General features: G+C 42.6%; 1 protein-coding gene across 3 annotated transcripts; it reads right to left on the minus strand.

Annotated features, from left to right (window-relative positions):
- Positions 1-1,806: 1,806 nt before the first annotated feature.
- gtf3c4 (general transcription factor IIIC, polypeptide 4) lies at positions 1,807-14,331 on the minus strand. 3 transcript variants are annotated; one of them, XR_013305476.1, is made up of 8 exons: positions 13,995-14,331; positions 11,251-12,942; positions 10,822-10,952; positions 10,586-10,674; positions 9,562-9,629; positions 7,365-7,483; positions 6,618-6,775; positions 1,807-2,032 (listed from the first exon to the last, which is right to left on the minus strand). XR_013305476.1 is itself a non-coding variant. In XM_077622397.1 (5 exons), the coding sequence occupies exons 1-5, from the start codon at positions 14,313-14,315 to the stop codon at positions 9,565-9,567; spliced, it is 2,298 nt and encodes a 765-aa protein (XP_077478523.1). In that variant the 5' UTR covers positions 14,316-14,331; the 3' UTR covers positions 9,460-9,564. The 3 variants fall into 3 exon arrangements, 1 of the variants encoding a protein (XP_077478523.1); XR_013305477.1 differs by lacking the exon at positions 6,618-6,775; XM_077622397.1 differs by lacking the exons at positions 1,807-2,032; positions 6,618-6,775; positions 7,365-7,483 and having other exon boundaries at positions 9,460-9,629.
- Between the last annotated feature and the right edge of the window lie 7,863 nt (positions 14,332-22,194).

Here is a 22,194-nt window from a genome sequence, read left to right on the forward strand (position 1 = left end):
GGTACGGCGGCGTAATTGTTCCCGGAGTGGGCTCATTACTCCATTAACGGCCCCGTCTTGATGAGGCTAATGGCGAGAGACCTCGTTTTGGTGGCATTATCTTAATTGAGCCCGAGGCCTGGCACGAACGCCAGATCGCGATTAGGTTACTGATGGATGGCGGGGACGGTCCGGCAGGAAGCATTTACCCGACAGCGATATTAATTAACGGCTATCTCCTTACACGTGCTTTAACGCTGATGAATAAGTTAACGTGGTGACCACGTCGTTGCGGCTCCTAATCGAATCGTGTTTTGATAGGAAGGTATCGAAATCTTAGGGAGGATCCTTACTTCAAACCTTTAAATAAATCACCGCGGCAAGCCACGTATGGACGATTCAATCTTTATGGCATATTCGTGACCAGATAGGACGTTTTAAAGAGTTGAAACTGACAACCTCTAACGTGGCGTCGGTGAATCAGAATGGCGTTTCGGATGGAGGTGAGCCAGGTTGCTCTTTTGTTATGTAAAGATCTGCCACACGATCCCGGCAGATAAAAAAAGGGGAGAGAAAAAAGAAACCGTTCAGATAAGCTTCCCTTCATCAGATAATTAAGGATCCCTTTGCTCCAGTTTCCCCTGGCTTGTATGAGTGTCTGATCATCTTTCAAAGAGCTCATCAGTCAGAGTTGCTCCAGGATCGGCGTGCACTGAGAGGGGGCACGCCCTACGACAGTTAACCCATGGAAAAGATTTTTTAGGGCACTTTCCAAACTCCGTACGCAAAATTGGGTAGCATTTACATTGGCTCGATTTGAGGGATGCTCTACCAGATTGAAAACAAAAACAAATTAAACTACAAAAACCACTTGTCTCTCATTTTCAATTGAATTGAACAGTACAATTGAAGATACTGAATATGACCAGACCTGAAAACTAAGGCCAGGAACTTTAATTGAAAGCTCCACTTATTTTAGTGCAATCTAAAATGAAAACTGGTTGTGGTCTGAATTTAAATTCTACTATTTCCTAATTGATGACGCTACATCAGGGGTCAATCAAGACTAATGAAGACTTATTACTACTACTTATACTTCTTAGTTTTTATGTTGACTAGTTATTTATGCATTACTATTTATTGATTATTCATTTATCATTACTATACATTGATTATCTATGTGTTTGTTTGTTGTTGAGTCCATGGACGGCAAAAATAAGTAAGGCCTTTTAAAAAAAAAAGCGTTGTTTTTGTCCAAATAAAAAAAAAAGTTCTGTTTGTTCTACTCCAATGTTGCCGCATTTGACCCGTATCTGCTTTAGCCTAGCAAAACTTGGTAGGGCATAACAGCCAAGACAAACAGACTCCAGGACAGTTTCTTCCCAAGAGCTGTCACCATACTCAAGTACTCGAGTTCTGCACCTAGGACCAATCAAGACTACTACTTATACTACTTATTTATTATGTGGACCACTTATTTATCTATTACTGTTTAGTGATAATTTATTTATCATTATTATATATTGATTATCTATGTGTTTAATGTAGACTCAGCAAATGGTCCACTCTGAACAACTTGACGCTGAACGTCTCCAAAACCATGGAACTCATCCTGGACTTCAGACGGAACAAGACCGCTCCTCTCAGCTGACCTCACATGGACTATTTATTTATTTCTTATTTATTGATGACTGATTTGTCTGTTTGTTGTTGTTATTTGTGAAAGCTTTAAATCGCATTATACTTGTATAATGACAATAAAAGCTCAAGAGTGTGTCTGCTCTCTCCAGAATCTCACAGTTGGAAAAAGGCCCTGATGGTACTCACTCATTCATCAGTTGGACGACATCCCTCACCGCAGGAGTCCACCAACCGGTTCGGGCACCATCCGCCTTATGGCCACCCGTCCGGACAGCTGGCTCGACAATGGCTGTCTCCAAGTCCATTGTTCCTCAACTTAGTTGAAACCTCTTCTGTCGGTACTTTGTTCAACCTAATCACGCCCTTCCGGGAAGACTACGGACTTGGACTTGACATGAAGGTAGAGAGACACCTGGAAAACATTTTCAACGGTGTTATTTCCCAATCATATAAGCTTTATTCTCCCTAAAATACTCCTGATGCTGCTATGATGCATGAAAATATCTTGTGAAAGTGCTTTAAAAAGGTGGAAAAGCTGTCAAATACGGGATGAATAAAGTTATCCAATCCAAAAGCCAAAGACCATTTACCATTTAGGTCACCTTAAAACTGTGAATACATTTACAGACTTGTTTGGAAACTTATTCTGTTCAGCTGTACTCTGAAAGCAGTGTGCCACAAATGAGAATTCAAAATTAGAAAGCTCAATAGTCCATAACATAAATTGCCAAGGAACTATCACACTACAATAACATTTTGATCCCTCCCGTCTGTCGGTTTCCTTAGCTAGGCTCTTATGAATTTGGCAAGTCCACATTAAGTTTTAGCATGAATTGAGAGTGGATTTTCATCCTACTGCTCTCATACATGTTGATAGAGTCTAATGCACATGTGTCAAAGTGGCGGCCCGGGGGCCAAATCTGGCCCGCCGCATCATTTTGTGTGGCCCGGGAAAGTCAATGATGAGTGCCGACTTTCTGTTTTAGGATCAAATTCAAATGAAGACTATAGATGTATATTAAATTTCCTGATTTTCCCCCTTTTAAATCAATAACTGTCATTTTTTAATCATTTTTTCTGTTTTTAGTTCAAAAATCATTTTGTAAAATCTAAAAATATATTTTAAAAAAAGCTAAAATAAACATTGTTTAAGATTTATAAAAAAACTGAATACTCAGGGCTTTTAATCCAGTTCTTTTAATCCATTTATTTAAAAAAATCTAACTATTATATCTAAAATGGTCCGGCCCACGTGAAATCAAGTTGACATTAAAGCGGCACGCGAACCCCTGGTCTAATGTGAGGTATATCAACATAAATAAAGGTGGCCTGTAAAAAATAATAATTAAAAAGGTAGCTCATGGAAGGTGAACTCCTTGAAAAGTAAAGTATATCTTGCAGGAAAAAAGTTTGAACACCCCTGGTTTCTAAAGACCCACTGGGCTACAAGGACAAAAAAAAACACAAAAGCATCATCTCAAGGTCTTTTAATTGCAATCTCCTGCTTTCCCGCTGTATTTCCTCACCTCGACACACCTTTGCTATGTCAAAACTTTTCCCCCCCACCTGTCACGAGGCCCGAGGTTTGATCCCCCGCCCCCTTCCTACACGCCACCCTGCCTGCACCCTGTCCCTGTATCCCCCCGCTGGCAGTTTTTAACTACACTCCACTCTGGCCTCTGCTCTACTTGTTACAGCCCCAACACGAGTGCAAACAATCAAAGTGTTTGGGAACGCTAAAATATGCATGGCTATCCATGACAGACAGATAAAGCAGGGCAATTAGCCACGTAATCCTAGAGCAAGGCGCGGAATCGGCCGCCTCAGCTGTCCTCCCGGCCCTCCTTCCCTTTGCTCTCTTGGTCTCCATTAGTTAAATGTACACTGTGTGTCGTCTCCCCATCAAATCAAGTAACACTTCGCCTAATTGGCTTATGAATAATACAGCAGGGCCCGCATTATAATTTCATCAGTGGTAAACATTGCAGGGGCAGTTGCTAAAGAACCTATCCTTCATTCATTTCTTAATTCGGGAAGCGGGAGAATGAAAAGTTGGGATGGAAAAGAGAGGAAGAAAAAAAAAAAGTGCAAACAAAACAAGGCGTGTCAGATATTGAATGCCAGGAGTTTGTCGGCAACCCCGCGCGCGCGCGAGAGGTGATGAGAGCCCCGTCGGCCTCATTTTACAGCAACACAAACGCAAATAAACACACATTTTCCCTGCGTAGCCCCAATTGGCTGTTCTTTTTTTATTCCAAACTTGATGAATATTTCATAACAAGCAACATAAATATGCATTCTAATGGTTTTGCACAGAGTTATTACCGGTGTTTTCGCCTTCTTCCCCCTCAAACAAAAAAAAATACTCATTTGAAATTCGACACAACTGGGCTCCGAAACCATTTCTCCTCCCCGAGAGCGAAATCCACCGCTTAAAGAGTCGTTCCAACAAAGAATACGCTTGCTTTTTTTTTTAAAGCCGCTTTAACTTGTTAAAATGCATTTATCCACGGGTGAGGCGCGTTCATTTGGAATTTCAGTCAACGGCGACAAGCCAGGTCTCCCGCGTGATGAAATTCTTTTCGCAATAGGCAGCAGGTGCGCCCCCCCCCCACCCCCTCCCCGGCAGGTAAGCGTCACTCAAACTGACTATTACGTTGCATAATGCACTTTTAAGGGAATTTTACACGGCCTGTGATAGACGTTTTGAAATATGAGGTGTGAATATATGACTCTGATCTTGGAAAGATAGATATTAAAGCAAACTCTCAAATGAGCTATTTCCCCACCCCCGCTCTGTACTTTTACGTCGTGTTGAAATGTGGCATATAAGCAAGAGAAGAAGAAAAAAAAAAAAAAAGACAGCGAGAGCCCTTCCGCCTTCAAAAGGAAAGTTAAGCGCGCCACGTCCTCGGCGAGATTTTGAAAAGCGAGCCACCTGAAGGCAATCTGTCTCGGCTGGAACCTGGCTTGTCACCGCCGCCGAGAGCTGTCACTTGACGGCGCGCCGTTGATGGAGACAGACATCCATCATCTGCCGCTTCCACGTTACACGTCATGTGATGTCTAGCGAGCCTGCCGACAAGCGTGTTTCACTTAAGATGTGCTTAGGCGTGTTCGGGTAGACTTGCAAAAAAAAAAAAGAAGTCTTTTTTTGTTCTCATATCCCTCTCATCTGAAGGTTGAAAAACATTTATTTAAAAAAAAAAAAACTTTTAGCAACCATAGGCAATGAAGACATAACTGTCCATCAATCCCTCTCAGAAGCACATCAAACGGGCGGAGCAAAACGAGACTTAACACAAAAGGTATCAGTCAGACCTTGATTTGGTATTTTAGAAATCAACTCTTAACTATTCCGCTTAAAAATTCAAAGTGAGCATGCGATGCCCATTTTAGCTCAATTGCTCAATTTTTTTTGCACTCTGTTTGGTGAAATTGTCATGCGTCTCATTTTCTTTGCATGATTTAATTACGAAAAAAAAATTAAGACCTTAAGAAAAATAATACAGTATATACTTAACGCATCATTAAAGCATCGTATAACTATTTATACCCATTTTCCATGTGTTTGCTTGTTAACATCTACATTTTAACAACCCCCTGACCTTTAAATTAGAAGTGAAATATACATGCAAACATTTAAAGAATTATATTAAAATGTGAACTTTCAGTTCAATAAACCTGTGGAAAATGCAAAAAGGTCAAAGGTCATGTATGATGATGAAAGAAAAAAAAATTGAGATGCTATCATGTTTGCCATTAAAAAGTTTGCCTTTTGCAATTATGATAAGGCCCAAGTGAGTAGAAATGCAAACTGTAAAATGTCTCAAATCCAGCGAAAGCTTAATTAAGCACTTTACATTATTTGACTAAAGGTAGCGCCTTCTAAAAGTCAGGCGTTGTTATTAAACATTTGACAGGTTAAGGCAGGCTTTAGCCCGCACTTAATTAAAGCAGAAGAAGAAGACACAGAGACAGGAAGCATGTTAAGAGAGCGCTTAATTAATGTATCCGTAAAAAATCGTCCCTCCCTTTCCATGTCCTTTCTGCTGTTCAGTATTAGTTCCACTCGAGTGCTCTCCCAGCCACAGACAAATGGGGACTCTAATGACGGGACACACACAAGCGCCCCCTCAGCCCTTGTCGGGTCACTGACCGCCCTCCCTCCTCTTCCCCGGGGATGGCGAACAGCAAAGTCAACCAGTTAGGCAAGCGTGTTCACCCCATCAGCGCCACAGTGCACAAGACAACCTTGCATATTGACTTCATTAACACTGACATGCTGCATGTGCATGTGTGTGCGTGTATTTATGTGTGTATGTGAGTGTTTTCAGGCAGCATTAGACTAGAGTACCACTTCCTTAGACTACTATCAAAATGGAATTAGAAATAAAAGATTTTTAAGTTGAGTTCAAAGACACTGGGAGCACCCAGGACTGTTTTGCCCAAATACGTAAAATTGCCCCACGGTTTATTAAGAGCGTTATGGAAGGAGTACAGTCTATACACCAAAAAATTGTAAATCTGCTGGACCTTAAAGATAGGTCGATGGGGACCTTAAAAATAGGCGATGGTTTTGAAAGCTTTTAAATGACGAGGGAAAAAATGGGTTTAAGGAAAAGTGCATTTTAGATGAAGGTATTGAAAAATCTGGGAGAATGAATAGTGGGTAGTGAACAATGTTGGAAATGACTATCTTTTGTCATTATACAAGTATAATGAGATTTAAAACTTCACTATGAAGTTCACAAATAAATAATCAATAAAAAAATAATAAGTAGTCAACAAGATAAATAAGTAGTCATCATAGATAAGTAGTTAACATGACTAAGTGGTCACATAAATAATTAGGTACAAAAAGTGACTGAATTAGTGAGCAGCCAATGGAGTTTTAGTAGAGTATAGTAACTGAAAATAGCAGTTCATTCTGTAAATTTACAAATTTTCCGTTCTGAATGCCTCTTTCACAATGAAATATTACCTCAGTCACTGACCTTGACAGAGTTAGACATCCGATCCATTTTAATTGGCATGGTTGGCATTGAATGACCACCTTTCAGCCCCATTGACCTCCAATCACTTTGGACCGGGGGGGTCTGGCAGCAATTGAACAATTGGATGTGTATCGCCGTCAATTGCAGCCAATGTTCATCTGTGAAAGAAGAATTAGGCGTTTAGACAGGAGAAGGCCGTTGATCTCATTTTGAGTCTTTTAAGTGGCAATATGCCAAAGGTCAATGTCAAAATAGTCTGGTTAGTATTTCATCATCAGTCAATAAGGTTCATCAATACTCATTATTGTGTGCTTAGACGGGGACTGCATATTAAATCATTTCAAATATAAAAACTAGCACAATAGCAATGACGCAGATGGTGCGAAATCGAGAATAAACCCGTTGTTTGTTGGTGCGTGTTGTGAAAACTGCCTTCTTAACCCGAAAAATTAATGTCTGCTACGGTTTGCTTTTTTTTTTTTCAACCAATGAACAGAGAACGCTAAAAAGCCTCATTATCGCACCAGGCGATGCTGGCTGTGCTTTATTGGCATAAACTGAATGCGACGGAAGCGAGCGATACTCTTGAGACGATGCGGCGACGGCGGGGAGGAAGGATCGTCTTCCAAATCAAGTCGAAACAAAGGGAACATCACATGGAATTAAGGTGGGGAAAAGGTTCTGATCGTTACCGCCCTGACACTAACATAAAGTGTCAAAATATTCAATAATAAAAAAAACACAAACCTGTTTGATGCTGTGGGAGAGGAGAGATGGGAGGAGAAGTGGGTAATTGCTGGTGGAAATCTTCTATGACGCTTGATTTTGCAAGTAGGAGGATCAACCAAAAACATCCACCCTCGGTTCTGTCAAGGAAACTCAACATCAGATCACACCACACAAACAGTACAAAAGACTTGACCTATGTAAGTGTCATATTTCAAGTTGTTTTGGGAAAGAAATGTCGATTTAATGGGTGGCAGCTGGAGCTTATCCCTGTTGACGTGGGATGAGAGCAGCATTCAAATCAATGGAATTTTTGAGTGGGACATGATTTTAAACGGTACCCGGACGTTTCGTCCACGGACACTTGCTATTAGATATTTAGATATTAATGCTCTGACATTGTCCCTCCAAAGCTCTTTTAGCAATAGACTGCGGCACCCTCATTGCAGGAAGGAGCGCTTCCGTAGATCCTTCCTCCCATCAGGCTCTTTAATGTTAATTCTATGTGTATGTATATGTATAGGTGTATACATATACATATATATATGTATATATATGTGTATATATATATATATATATATATGTATGTATATATATACTTCAGCAACACACTTATTTATTTATATATTTATTCATGTATTTATTTATTAACTTACTTATTACCTATTTATTTATGTCTAAAATGCCTTTCCTATTTCTGCATCCTCACCCTCTTGCTACTGTGACAACGAAATTTCCCGAATACGGGATGAATAAAGTTATCCAATCCAATTGTCATCCAATTGTTTACAAACTCTCTCTCTCTCTCTCATAATTATAATTTCGAGAGCGAGAGATTACCTGGTAGATCGTTTTCTACAGTAAACTCTCTCTCTCATGATTATAATTTTGAGAGCGAGCAAATCCGGCGACAAATTGTCCGTCAACGAAATGTCTGTTCGACGAACTGTCCTTTCGACCAAACGTCCGGGGACGAAGTGTCCGGCAACGAAACATCCGGTCACGTTTTACACGGGTGGCTCGGTGCATGAGTGCTTAGGGCATTGGGCTCACAGTGGGGGACCTGGGTTCAAATCCAGGTTGGTCCACCTGTATGGAATTTGCATGTTCAATTTTGAATTGAATTCCTGCAATAAGTTGAGTTCAAAACAGATCATGTTCGGAAAATCCAACTTTTTGCAGATGATTTTCCACACGGCATGAACAACTTCTATGAAGCGCCACCCATAAAAAAAGCCAATTTCAACAATTCTAGGGGCGTGCTGATGACCCACCTACCACTTTGATCCAAAGACAAGGAAATGAACCCAATAGAGAACATGAACATGCCACCAAGAGTGTTCCTCGTCCCCAAAATTGGGTGAAAAAAAAGCCTTAAATTGTCTTTAACAATATGCTCACACGCCCTCGCTAGCGCCCTCCCCTGCTTGATTAGAATTAGAATCACATCTGGCACCATGTTCTGTCCCTCATTACTGCTGAATCTCATTACGCGGCGTTCCCACGGGAGGGAGCGCGGCAGGTTTTTAAGCACACTTTTCACTTTCTTCCTGCCTCTTGCTCATCTCATCTGCCTCGCCGTTTCTTCTCTTCTGCGTTTACATTAGCGGAAGTCCTCATCTGAGAGAATGACTGAGCACCTCCTCCTCCCAAAGCATGGAAATTGTTTTACGCTGCCAATTAAAGTAGGTACGCCGAGATTTTTTTTTCCCTCTCCAAGACAATGTTTTATTCACAATGTATTATTTGTTGCTCTCAAAAAAGAGAGAGAGGAAAAAGTATAAAATTACTAAAATAGGTCTAGCAGTAAGTTCCACTTACTTGCAATAAAACTACACCAAAGCTTTGGAAATACAGGAGAAGTGTGTGTGTGTGTGCTTATTTATGGTGCCCTCAAGTTCTACTGAATAATGAAAGCTTCCAGATATAACCACATTTCAAACTTGTCTTTGTATCTTTGTGCAAACATGGCGTCTGAATGGGAATTTTGGGGGAGTGCTAGAAAATAAAGTGTAAAGTTGGACTCCACAATGTTTTACCTCATTAAAAAAACTAATTCAAAGCCGCAGCACCTTCATTTACGGGCTCGGCTAGTGAAGAAATACAAGAGTCAACATATCTTCAAAGACATTTATTTCCGAGTTGAAGACATGGATATAAATATGATATCATTAAGAGACACGTTGCGGTGATTGTAAAAACTGGTACTTGCTTATACCTTCTACATCATGGGAGAGTCGCAGAGTAAGCATGGCGCCTGGAGGATTTTCTTTATCCACGGTGGGTCTAAAGGAAAGAAAGCGATAAAAGCGGCAAATTACGTCAAAATGTAGACATTTCTGTTTGTATATGTTAATTTTCTGGAGCAAAATTACATGCCAAGGGCCAAAAACGCACCAAAACAGTCAGGTATTAAACAAAAAGACACACAAACGCTTGAACTGGAACAATACTGTTAAATATGGAGATGCCAGCTTGGTTTACAAATTCTTACAAGATTTTGTACAAAAAAATTCAGACACTCCAAGATTTTGTACCAAAAAATTCCGCCACTCCAAGGTTTTGTACCAAAAAATTCCGCCACTCCAAGGTTTTGTACCAAAAAATTCCGACACTCCAAGATTTTGTACCAAAAAATTCCGACACCAAGATTTTGTACACAAAAATTCCGACACTCCAAGATTTTGTACAAAAAAAATCAGACTCCCAAGATTTTGTACAAAAAAAATCCGACACCAAGATTTTGTACAAAAAAATTCCGACACGAAGATTTTGTACAAAAAATTCCGACACTCCAAGATTTTGTACAAAAAATTCCGACACTAAGATTTTGTACAAAAAAATTTCGACACATCAACAAGAGCTGGCTCTAGAGGTGACTGTGTAGTTCCCTTCAAAAAGAATGCTAAATTAGCCAAAGCACCTTCATACCTGGAACTCAATACCAATTACCATGAACCTCTTGGCCAATCATCTTAAAGCCTGGCTGTTAGACCAACAAAATTGCACTCACAATGCTGTCTAAAACTGTGCTACGTAGGCGTACGTGTGTCTTGTATGCGACATCGTTTATCTTCAACTTACACAAGGGAAAAAAGATGCAAATTAGCCCTCGTCTACAATCTTACATATTTACATATAAATAAATGTTCATTAACATGAATCTAAATATGTTCATTGATATATGCTGTCCCTTATTAAATAAATCAAACTCCAACTCCAAAATCGGAAGGGCATCTTACCGTCAGGGTCGGGAATTCCAGAGATGCTATCATGCAAGAGACAGCGTCTGTACGTAAATGCCTGACACGCCTGATAGGACAAAACACACCTAAAAGAGACAACGTACAAAAAAAAAACATGTTAGCTCACGGGTAGGTTGTCAAACAAGCGGGTTACACGTGTAAATATCAGAAGGAGAGGCGGCTTTATTGCAGAGTGTAACATTGACTCCAGGTCTAGATTGGCGGGTTCGTACCTGAGCCACGTGTGACCGTTTGGGCACAAGGCTCGTTTGTGGTCATTGAAGGGAAGCGTCTCCTGGCAGATGCTGCAGCACTCCGGGAACGTCTGCTTGTTCATCTTTTTCTTGATGTGACCGATTAGGACCTACGAGGCCAAAGACAAGGATGAGAACATACGTATTTGGCCCGAGGATCTCGAGGAGTTTTCGCACTTTGTTTTGGAAACGATCTTTAACGACATGGCCTCCAATACCAGATGATATCATGAAATATTTACCTAGTAGAATATTAAGCTATATAGAAAAATAAAGCATTACTATCAAAGATTCCCTTGATAGAAATTGAAGGCCACATTACATATTTGCCTGCAATGACTATTTCCATAGTAAAGCTAGCTCGCTAGATAATATGTATGATGACAAATGGCGCTTTTGTTTGTTTACCTCTGTGTTTTCATCTCCATTTTCCTTGAGGAGGTGCTCGGCCACACCAATAGTGGGAATGCAGGTCTTCTCAGTTTTCTGAGAGTTGAGGTAGACCTCCCCAAGCAACTTCTTCATGTTCTCCCTCGCGAGACGGTTCTCCACTAAATCCATCTTTTCCTGCAACTCCATCATCTGCTCCTTTGAATTCCTCCCCTTCATCCCTTCGCCCTCTTCTTCATCCTTTTCCTGGTCGACCCGCACCAGACCGTGGGGGATCTCCTCGGAAGGTTTCCAGTGGTGGTCCGTCAGTGGGCTCTGAAGCGACTGGTGCAGAAAACGAATCAAGAAAAGCTTCAAGCGCCAAAAGTAGAGGGAGTCCACCTCGTGGATCTTCTGGTCCAGCTCCTGCTGAAGCGCCTCGGGAATGCTTTTGGTTTTTAAGATGTTCCACCTCATAATGTCGAGTAGGTCAGCCTGCTTGTAGAGGTTCTCCGAGGGAGACCCCAACAGGAGCCTGGCTGCTGCTTCCGGTAATTTTAAAGCGAAAAAGTTCACTTGGTAGTTCTTGAGACCGGTGTGAAAGGAGTTCACCATACCTCGCGTGCCGAGTAATGCGATGTACGCCTCGTTGGGGCTCAGTGCGATCGCACGTAAGCGCTGGTTGGTCAGATTTTCGGGGGACAGCAGGATTTTTTGATTAAAAGTCAAGGCGCTCTCCGTGAATTTCGGCGTCAGCTTTTTGATCCACCCGCTGGCGGAGCAAGTGTACACGACCCCGCTCGGGCCGACCGCCAACGACACCACGGGGAGCGAGTGGAGGCCCGCCATGTGCGAGTTGCGCACCTCCAGTCCGGTGGGCTTGATGGCGAGCAAACACCAGAAGACGTAGGAACCGCGAGAAGCCACGATGAGGCTGCAGGTGGATTGGAGGATGGGGTGGACCAGCGAGACGCACTTGAGGTTCTCCACGCTAATCTTGTCACACTCTTCCCAGAGGATGACGGGGTGTCGGAGGGTGAAGTAACCCTTGACTCCCGCCAAACTGACCGGCATGATTTTAATGGGCCCCAAGTCGCTACCGACGATCAAGCCGCTCATTTGCCGACCGGCGTTTTCGTACTCCCACCACGCCAAGGCGCTAGGTCGGCTCACGTGGGACTCGATGGCGTCGAAAAAAACGACATCCGAGCCGTTTTCGAAGGGCAACGTGAACTTCCACAAAACAAGGTCGCCATTTTCCATCAAGACGGCAAGAAGGACCATCTCCACATCCAGGCAGGAATTGTCCGACTCCACTTGTTTCAGCGTGTAAATGCTTGACCACTCCATCCTCACGGGGGTCTGCATTTGATGCCGTCGCTGAAGCTCCTCAAAGTCGAAGAGATCCTTCTCGGGCGGTTGCCCGTCTTTTTGGGCGTAGCCTCGTTTTTGGAGCACCTCGCCGTACTTATCGCCGAGGTCGACCAGCGTCTGCCACGCCCGACGCACGTGCCACTGTTGGATGGTGAGTCTGTGTTCGAGCGTCAAGCACGCTAGCAAGCAACGGCCACTGCCACCGCAACCCAACGGCGACCAACTAGCGTATTTCATTCCTTTCTGCTCCCCATAGGGATTCATTGATCTATCCAGCAGAAACTCCTGCATCGTGGAGCAATCCGAATGTGTGTTAAAGTGGGTCATTGCCTCCGCGTGCTCTGTTGAAGGTCCGACCTTAACAGTCAACAACAACAAAAGCAACAATTACAGATGGAAAATAAACAAACCGAATCATTATATTTTAATTTCCCGGCTGGTCTTGTCTGATTTGTTTTTTTTTTATTTTTGATTTTAATGGAGGCATTATTCCCTCCGACTCCCAGTCATATAGAAGATCATTTTTGTTATGTGTTAATATGTATACGGTAATCTTCCCAATGGTAAGCAATGTTTACACAGTATAGTAGCATAGAACACTTTTTTTTTAAATATTTAGTCTTTGCAGTATTTTAATGCAGTTCCAGATCTCTGTAAACTCTGTAAACACAATCTTAATAAAAACAACCATGCTGTAAAGTAACTATTAGATTATGCAAGTCAACAATGACAGTATCTGATGATTAAAAAGACAGCAAAGTAACGTACCCAAGTATTTTAAGACTGTATTTGGTTGCTTAACTGTACTTTTTAGAGTGAACTATTTGATGGTGCTGACTATCAAAATAATAATAAACAATTACAACCTGACAAAACACACAGATGCAACATTTGCTATGCTAAGATGCTTCAATGCAAATATTTAGGTATTTCCTGCACATTAACATAATGAAACGGTGATAACATTTGTTTCCCCCTCCAAAAAATTAACACAAAATGCATTTTATTTCATACAAGTGAGAATACATGTCCCTAGGTAGGAAAACTAGTAGTTGGGTGCAGGTTTTCATTGCAAACCAGATCTGTTGTCCTACCAATGCAATCAGTCGATTGCAGACAGGTGCTTGTTTTCTGCAGAAATCCATTTTGCTGGATCGGTTGCAACAAAAACCTGCACCCATCGGGGGACCTCAAGGATCGGATTGCCCACCCGTGCCCACCGCGGTACTATATTCCATTTACGTTGTTAAATCGTTCAATCCCGATACGTTTTTGTTAAATCGTTCAATCCCGATTTGTTTTTTTAACACGTGCGCTGGAAGTATAGCGTGTGCACGTTGTCCCCATTTAGTCTTGACTGGAACTTTCGATCAAGTTGTTGAAAAAGAGCAAAACTAAGACATAATTACCCGCATTTTGTAGCTCTTTTCGGGGATAGGAATTGAAGATCTGCTCAGTATCAGATCTTGTTTGCTGGTTTGGAAGTCGCAAAGATGCTCCACTACTGCTACAGAGTTGCTAGTGCACACTGCAAGCCGGTGGTCCTGCGACCAAACAAGCGGCTGTGTGCCGCTCGGCGTCGACAAGAGGGTGATTGCCGGATCCCGTCTCCCTGGTAAGTCCTCTACATTTACAACATTATTGCTTGCCTGAAAATCCATTTCAGTAATGTCGTTTGTTGGCCTAATATTAGCTATAGCACTAGACAAATGCTCTACGTGAGACGCCATATTTGTTGCTTGCGGAAGTGACGTCATACGCACGTCACGATGTTTTTTTTCCAAACTCAATAATTTTGAACAGTATTTGATTCACTGTTATTTTGTGGTTATCTTTACATCACTTGTCCTTTTTTTGTATATATTGCCTGCCTAAATATTCTTCCTTTTTAAAGATTGTAAATGCTGTCACAAAGCTAATTATGTATTTGAAAAGCACATTTATTTACAAAAAAATATCAAAAATGAGTACAGTGCGCATCACATATTCAGAATTCAGCCACAATTGGCCTACATAACGGATCATTATGTTTAATTTAGGACATTGTGCACAGTGAATTTAGTCAAGTGGATTTTGCAACATATTTTGAATGCCAATGTGCAGTGAATATAAAAAGTCTACCAAATGTTAAATGCCATTTTACGATGATATAAATATTTCACCAAGTTGACCTTTTAAACTATTGTGATCTGCTATCTGTTTAATTAATGTATCCATTGATTCGCTTCACCAATGAATGTAAACAAAAGCACGGTAAGTAATGTAAACACCCTTTACTATTCTTTTGTTTAATCCAGTTTGAAACTGCTTCCAATTGCCCTTTCTAGTTATTATTTACATTTTGTCAACCTCATCCTGTTTGTATCTCATCAATGAAATGCTTTAATAGTTTTTTCTCGTGAATAAGAAATGTTAATTCCCCTCTTTGCTGCTCACTACAATAAGACAAGTGAAAACTGTTTTTAATGCCTCTTGGCACAGATCTTCAGCTCCTAGTGAGATTATAAAAACACACACAGATTGTACAAACATGTTCTTCAAATTGAGAACATGAGTGGAAAATTCCACCAATATCTTACAGAAGGGTGCCGCAAATTCAAAAACATACTGAGCGTCCATTCGACGACAAACTACACTAAGCCTGGACATAAATACCGCATACATGTTATTTATTTCTACTCCTTCGATTCGATTTGCATGTATTTAGCAATGTTGTGTTGTTTGAGCTGTCAAGGCTACCAGAAAGAAAAAAATATCAGTTTCCTGCAGTACGTTTCAATTTGCAAGGGGCTTTCAAAAATAGACTTGATGTTAATAACCTTGGGAGAGAACAAAGCTTGAAACGAAACAGGCCAAATAAAAAATGTCTGCCCTTTTCCAAACACTTTTTATCCACTCCTCCCTAGATGGCTTTACGACGGAGTCGCTTGTAAACAGCCAATTTAGTTTACGTCGCAGCTGTCATCCCCGAGTATGCATCAAATACTAAATAAAAAAAATGGAACAACAATGGTCATGAGTACATCTCGTCGCCGTAAACACGAGCCGCGATGGAGTAGGAAGAGCCAAGCAAAACGCGTTCGTGTGACTACACGGTGAAGAAAAGCCTTTTGGGTACTTTAATGTGACAATGTAAAACAGATGTAGCATTTTTACGCACAAGGTGATTGTTGCGGGATTTTGACCCAACAGCTGTCAGAGCTGGAGTTGATCAAATGTGGAAAAGATGCGCCTGATCTTTGAGATGTTGTCTTTTGAACTCATGGTTTCACTTAAATGCCAATCACATTACGCCACAGAGGGCCTATCGTATGATGCGAAAAGGTTTGTGCCTGCAAAACTGGGCAAAACTGTCGACTCACTTTGCTCTTTTTGGGCAATTTTAGCATACAAACGAAGATGGCTGATTTGAGGCTTTTGAACTGTTGGATGCACCTTGCAATATCTTACAAATATAATATCAAATGGTCTGTGTAAGTGTTGAATGTAGATTTTTAAGCATGATATGCACACGCCATTCCCCCCTCACACGCCCGCCTTTTCACAATATAAATATAGCGTGTCGGCAAGCAATGTACCCAGACAGTCAAGCGTCATACAGCGACATCTACAGAATCTTGAATTTAGTGCATCCTGATGGGGCACCTCGTCCACTTTGGAGAAAATTTTAGACCTTTAAATGCGCCCTATGTGAGTAAATGTGCGCCGCGTTGCATTTGTAAGGTTGATTATCGCGTAATAAAGGGAATTGCAAACATTAATAAGGGGAGCAATTGGCCGAGGTTGCCAGGTATACGATTGGTTTGCGAAAAACAGGGGAGTAGCATTCCAAAGTGAGTGTCCACAAGAAGAACAACAACAATAACAACCTGATTGACACGCCTTCAGACGGCATACCTGTCAATTTATAAGTTTTTCCCATATTTTATACGTTTTTTTATCATTTCAAATTGTGTACACCGTATAACAACTTTTGTATGGGATTTTTTTAAGTACGTTTTTTGTCAAACTGATCTCGTTTTACCCATTTCGACTCTAATCCAGAATGTCTCGGTCACTGGTAGTAGAGGAAAACGTCATTGTCGACTGTTAATATTGTCATGCTTTAAGCATGATATGCGCATTCCCCTTTCACCCTTCCGCCTTTTCACTATATAAATATAGCGTGTCAAAAAGCCGTCCACTTTGGAGAACATTTTAGACTTTTACGTGCGTCCTATGTGAGCAAATATGTGCCGTGTGCTTTGTACATTTTTTTATGGCTTAATAAGGGGAATTGCAAACATTAATAATGGGAGCAATTGGCCAAGGTTGCCAAATATGCGATCATATCGACAAATTCCAATGGCTATGTCCTTAGACCTAACAAAGCCAATGTTGACAAGGTAACATATTTTGTACTACACAATACATTTGTCATTATTCATTGACTAACAGACGTCAAATTGCAGATAATCCACCTGAGTGAAAAATGATGTGATAGCATTTTGTTGCTATATATTGGCTTCCCCGAAAAGGACCTCGCAACGGTTACTTGCAACGTCACATGGCTACATTTAGTTTGTTTTATGACTTTGTCAAAGCCCTGATGTGGCCGAACAATATCGCTTTGGACAGTGTGTCAAGGGCTTGCACATTCTTATTTTAATTCAATGAGATTAGATGAAAGTTTAATGATCTCCACTGGGAAATTTCATAATCTACATGACAGATCCACCCACGGAGGCGGGGCCTATCCCGAAAAAAGGTTTTGACACTCCGTGGCGACACAGTGGCTCGCGACATGACGGATTCCATCCCTGGAAGGCACGGCATCTGTCACTTCATCCGTCTCCCGTCCGTCGGCGCCGTTGACGGATCATTCGCCGTCGTATTTGGCCGATAATTAATACAAATAGGAACACTTATCAGCATTTGTCACAATGCTAAACGTGAGGAGCGGACAGATGTTGTTGGACGGGTCAGGGTTCGAACCCTTGCACTGGTACGCTGAGCTCAAGAGTGGCAGGGAGGCATTCGTCACAGCCCGCCATGTCGACGGCGCCCGCCTCGCGGCAGGCAAGATGACAGCGGGATTTGCGCAGACAACGTTATTTGTCAGAAAACAAATGGTTACAAATGGGTAAGACAAATATAGAATAGCACGCCCACTTTGTTTTAATCACCTACTTTTCCGTCTTTTGTTTCAATAATCGAAATGAAGACATGAAAGGGGACCGCGGCGTCTTCCATTGTTAATGAAGCGTGTAGTCAATGAATATTTCACACACCTGCTGTGTGTCTTTGGTGGCTTTCGACCGGGGACCCAATCCCAGTTTGCCATGTTGGATTAAACATTCATCAAATACTGTCACAAAACTTTATCCTCGCCTTTGCAGCCACACAGAAAGAGGCCAACGTAAGACCAGATTTAAACCGCTTTGGGTACCCTAACAGCGGATGAGTAGCTGAAATGGAGTCATGACTAAAGGATTTGTGGATCCAGATGAGGTCAGCTCAGGTCAATCCTGCTGAATAGCAAAATGCATGCTAGCGATTTACCGCCGGTTCTTCATCGGAACCTTCTCAGCTGCTTGGAATTGTTTTGATGCACGCCTCAATACGCATTTTTTAATCATTGAGGCTTTGTGCTGCTGGATTAGCGATATAATTGCCATAATGAAATGTATTTAGAGCAAATCAGCGCACTTTGTTGTTCTGTTTGGGTGGACTCGAGGATGGATGCACTTTCTGAAGATGCGATGGAGGTCATCAAGTCAGAGATTAGCGACTCGAAACACAAACCTGACAAGATCTGGTCTGAATCCGTGCTCTTGTCTGCCTCCCATGTGATTTTTGTGTGGTAAAGCCCTTTCCCAGAAACCCCTTTTTTAGAACCTATACGGTGCGATGACGGTATGAAACCGGCCATTCTCTGAGATGAAGAGAGCTCCGTCCAGCAGTGAAGTAAATCCCCCTCTCTACAAGATACCAATTGATATCACATCACTGATATGAGTAGGAAACACTGGGATGGCCTTTTGTTTAGCTTCCCTCGGGGATGTTCAGTCACCTGTTAAAGGTCAAGGTGATGGGTTGTCAGGATTAGAGGAAATAGCTGCCGTGAAGGAAGAACACGCTGTGAATTGCTGTAGCACTGCAGGCCAGATGGACTCTAGTAATCATCAGTTACTAGTTACACTACATCCTTGATTCAGCATCTGTCAGCAGAACAAATGACTGGTAATCCGGGTTCAAAAAAATCGAGTTACAGAATATGGTGGATTCTTTTTCTAACATGCCAATGTGAGATATGAACAAAACATTAGAGAACTACAAACAAAGAGCTTTTGTGTATATACAGAAATCCCTCGAATATCGTGGATAATGCCAACCAAACATGGCCGCAACAATCGAAAAACCCCTCTTATTACTACCATACTATAATACATAGCTTTTCCTCATTTATGCACATTAAGTTACCATTTTTTTACATGATTTACTCTACTTGGATTATTTATTAGCTGTTGACTCATAATTTTACAAATATAAACAATACATTCCATCATGCATATTTAAATTGATTTTTTTCCTCCATCCATTATTGTTTCATAGTCTTTTTAGAGTCACAACAATTGTCTGGAAGTACTTTAAAAATGAGATTGTGTATCTTGTCCAAGGCAGTCTACTGTTGAAATGTCCTCGCGATCTCCGTCACATTGATGGATTGCATGTTCGCGTAGCGAGCAGCAGGTTGCTGCCAAAGCCAGGTAGCCAGCGGCTGTTGTTTCTTTGACCCAGCGTGGGCAGCTGGCGGTGGGCAGGGCATGCCCTGTGGCAGTGCCAGAGGAAGGCCAGGAGGACTGGGACCCGGGCTCGCTCCCCTTCTCTTTGCGGCTCTTGCTAATGGAGTGGGGCTCGCTCGCCCATATGGCACTTGGAAGTAGACCGTTTGATATTGAAGAGGACCATACCAGACCTTGGGACAGCCATAGCTTTACCTTCTAAGACTTTTGACTTACCAGCTTGCGAGTACAAATGGCACCCAATGTTGATGGTGATTGGTCAGCACGCTTACAATCGTCAGACGTTGTTGTGCAAGGGTGTCAGACTCGGGTTGGTTCGCGGGTATCGGTGTTGTGTGCACGAGTATACTTCATTACCCAGAAAGCATGTCGTAGGTAGAGCTGATTGTAGGTTGAGGTACCACTGTAGTCCTTAGTCCTTTACTTGCATCCTCCTCTCTGGACAGTGAACAAAAGCCACCTCTGGCGTCTCCACCTCCCCTTCCCGTCTCCCGCGTTTCGCTTTTTATTGGTGACATCTGCCGCAAAACCGACTCGCTTAGCAAGAGAAATGATGTGTCAGTGGAAGGCACTTTAGCCAGCGCCGCTAATCTGTCACACGCTGCTCGTTGTTTATCGTTTCCTCCCGCGCTCCGACTGGCCGGGTGGATTTCGCGGCGTGGTAATGGACACAGATGCCGTCCCACTGAAGTGTGAGTCCTGCCGACTTTTGCCACCCGCAAACCTGTGAATTACAGCTTTCGGGAGTCATTAGTCCCTATAAGAGCCTTCGTCTGGACGGTCAGTTCTCTGAAATGTATCGCTTTTGGCCCGTGTTGTCAAATGGTTTGTTAGTTAAGCGTTGTATTCCAAATGGCTGTCCGTTGGAAGCTTTAAGTTGAATAAACGGGAGTTTTGATTTTTTTTCTCGGGACATTTGTTTCGGTTGGTGCATCTGCTTCACAGTTCGGAGATGAATTTGTTTCTTTTACGGTGAATGTGTAGATCAGTGATCGCAAGCTCAGGTTTAAACATAACAAAAATAAAATACTAGGACAAGTGAAATGTGGGGGGTGGATTCACAAATATTTATTTCTTATTTATTGATTGTTTATTTGGGTACTCGGACGTTTCATTGAAAGACGTTTGGTCCCCGGACGTTTGGTAGAACGGACGTTTGGTAGAACGGACGTTTGGTAGAACGGACGTTTGGTAGAACGGACGTTTGGTAGAACGGACGTTTGGTAGAATGGACATTTGGTAGAACGAACGGGTTGTTACTGTTGAAACCAGCGCTCAAAATTATAACCATGAGAGAGAGAGTTTAATATCTAAATATCTAATATTAAAATATGAACAGTAAACTCTGTCATAATTTGACAGCGAGCAAACCCGGCGACCAAACGTCCGGTCTACCAAACGTCTGTTCGACCAAACGTCCGTTCTACCAAACGTCCGGTCGACCAAACGTCCGGTCACGGTTTATTTGTGCACTACGCGGTGAAAGCTTTAAATCTAATTATACTTGTATCATGACAATGATAGCATTCAATTCAATTCAATACCTCCAACTGTGAATTAGGAATATGATATTATGGAATCGACACCAAAAATGTGGGCTTTAACTATTGACCCATTTCAAATCCCTTCCCAAACCTTTATGGACATTTTTGGAGTTACTTTCTGCCCTTTAGGCATTCTGCCCATTCGTTTTGGATGGCGGCCTCAAGTCCTTCCTCAAACTCTGCCATGACTTTGAAGACTCTGAAAAGTGCTTCTGAAATCTGCCAGGCTATTAACCATGGCTCGCCCTCCTCTAACTATCCTCACTTTGGATCAAAAGGCTTTAGCGCACAACGCGGCGACCCCGCCCTCTTGCCCTACCTGGCATCCGAGTCAGGACTGCAACCAGACCGCTAAGACCCGGCCTTTAAAGTAAGGCCCAGGCCCCTCTGCCACGCAGCCTGGCCTCACCATCCACACGACCTCCTCCGACCCTCGGCGTTGACTTCCGGACCCACCGAGCCAATCGAGAGAGAGCCGCAATCTGTCGCCGGGCAGTACGAGACGCCACCCCGCCGTCCGCCTTCCGCATACTGCCGTAATGGCTGCCGGCAAACCCGGAAAGAGAAGAAAGAGGCAAAAAAAAAAAGCAGTGATGAGCGCCTCGAGTTGTGATCCAAGTCGTCACCCGCACCGCCACTGTTTGACCTCTTGGCTCCCCCCCTATTCCTCCCCCCTCACCCCAGTTTGGCCCGCCGGCTTCGCGCGATACTTCAGCGAATAAATGAGTCGTTTTAATCCGACTGACAAGCTGGCATGGCCCAGGCCTGCCCTGCCCTCCATCTGTACTGGCGGCCAGCGCAGCAGCAGGCCCCGGGGCCGCTCTCGTGCCAATCCAACACGCAGCTTATCCTGGCTGCCGATTGGCCGACAGAAGGGTAAGAGCTCCGTGTGGCAGCTAGCCTCTCCACCAAAACGAGCTATTTATATAAGAAAGGGATTAGCTGGTGGAGGCTTTGATGAAGTGGAAAAAAATTGCAAATTTGCTCCCGTCTTGCTCTGGTGCACGTTTGATTTGCCCGTCTTTGTAAATGAAAAGCGCTTGCGAGCGAATTTGTCACACGCTCGCTTCCATAAGATCACGTGACTCTGAAACTTCCGTTAAAAGAACAATAACAGGTGTCCATTCCTTGGCCGCAAATTTCACACGGAGTGGTGAAATGTCCCGAGCATAAAAAAGAGAGAAACCAGTCTGCCGCAGGAGGTGCGAAACCCTCTGCTCCATTTCCACTCCCCGCAAGCTCCCTTCTACTCCCACTCGTTAGCCATGTGTCACCTCCAA

This window comes from Stigmatopora argus, chromosome 16 (genome assembly GCF_051989625.1).
Source record: "Stigmatopora argus isolate UIUO_Sarg chromosome 16, RoL_Sarg_1.0, whole genome shotgun sequence".
NCBI classification, from domain to species: domain Eukaryota; kingdom Metazoa; phylum Chordata; class Actinopteri; order Syngnathiformes; family Syngnathidae; genus Stigmatopora; species Stigmatopora argus.

Excerpts from the sequence above, each read along its gene's own strand:
- gtf3c4 (XM_077622397.1), bottom strand. The coding sequence starts at position 14,315 with ATGGCGTCTCACGTAGAGCATTTGTCTAGTGCTATAGCTAATATTAGG. Across the intron at positions 12,943-13,994 it reads AAAAGAGCTACAAAATGCGG|GTCGGACCTTCAACAGAGCA; the intron begins GTAATTATGTCT and ends TTGACTGTTAAG. Across the intron at positions 10,953-11,250 it reads ATGGAGATGAAAACACAGAG|GTCCTAATCGGTCACATCAA; the intron begins GTAAACAAACAA and ends TTGGCCTCGTAG.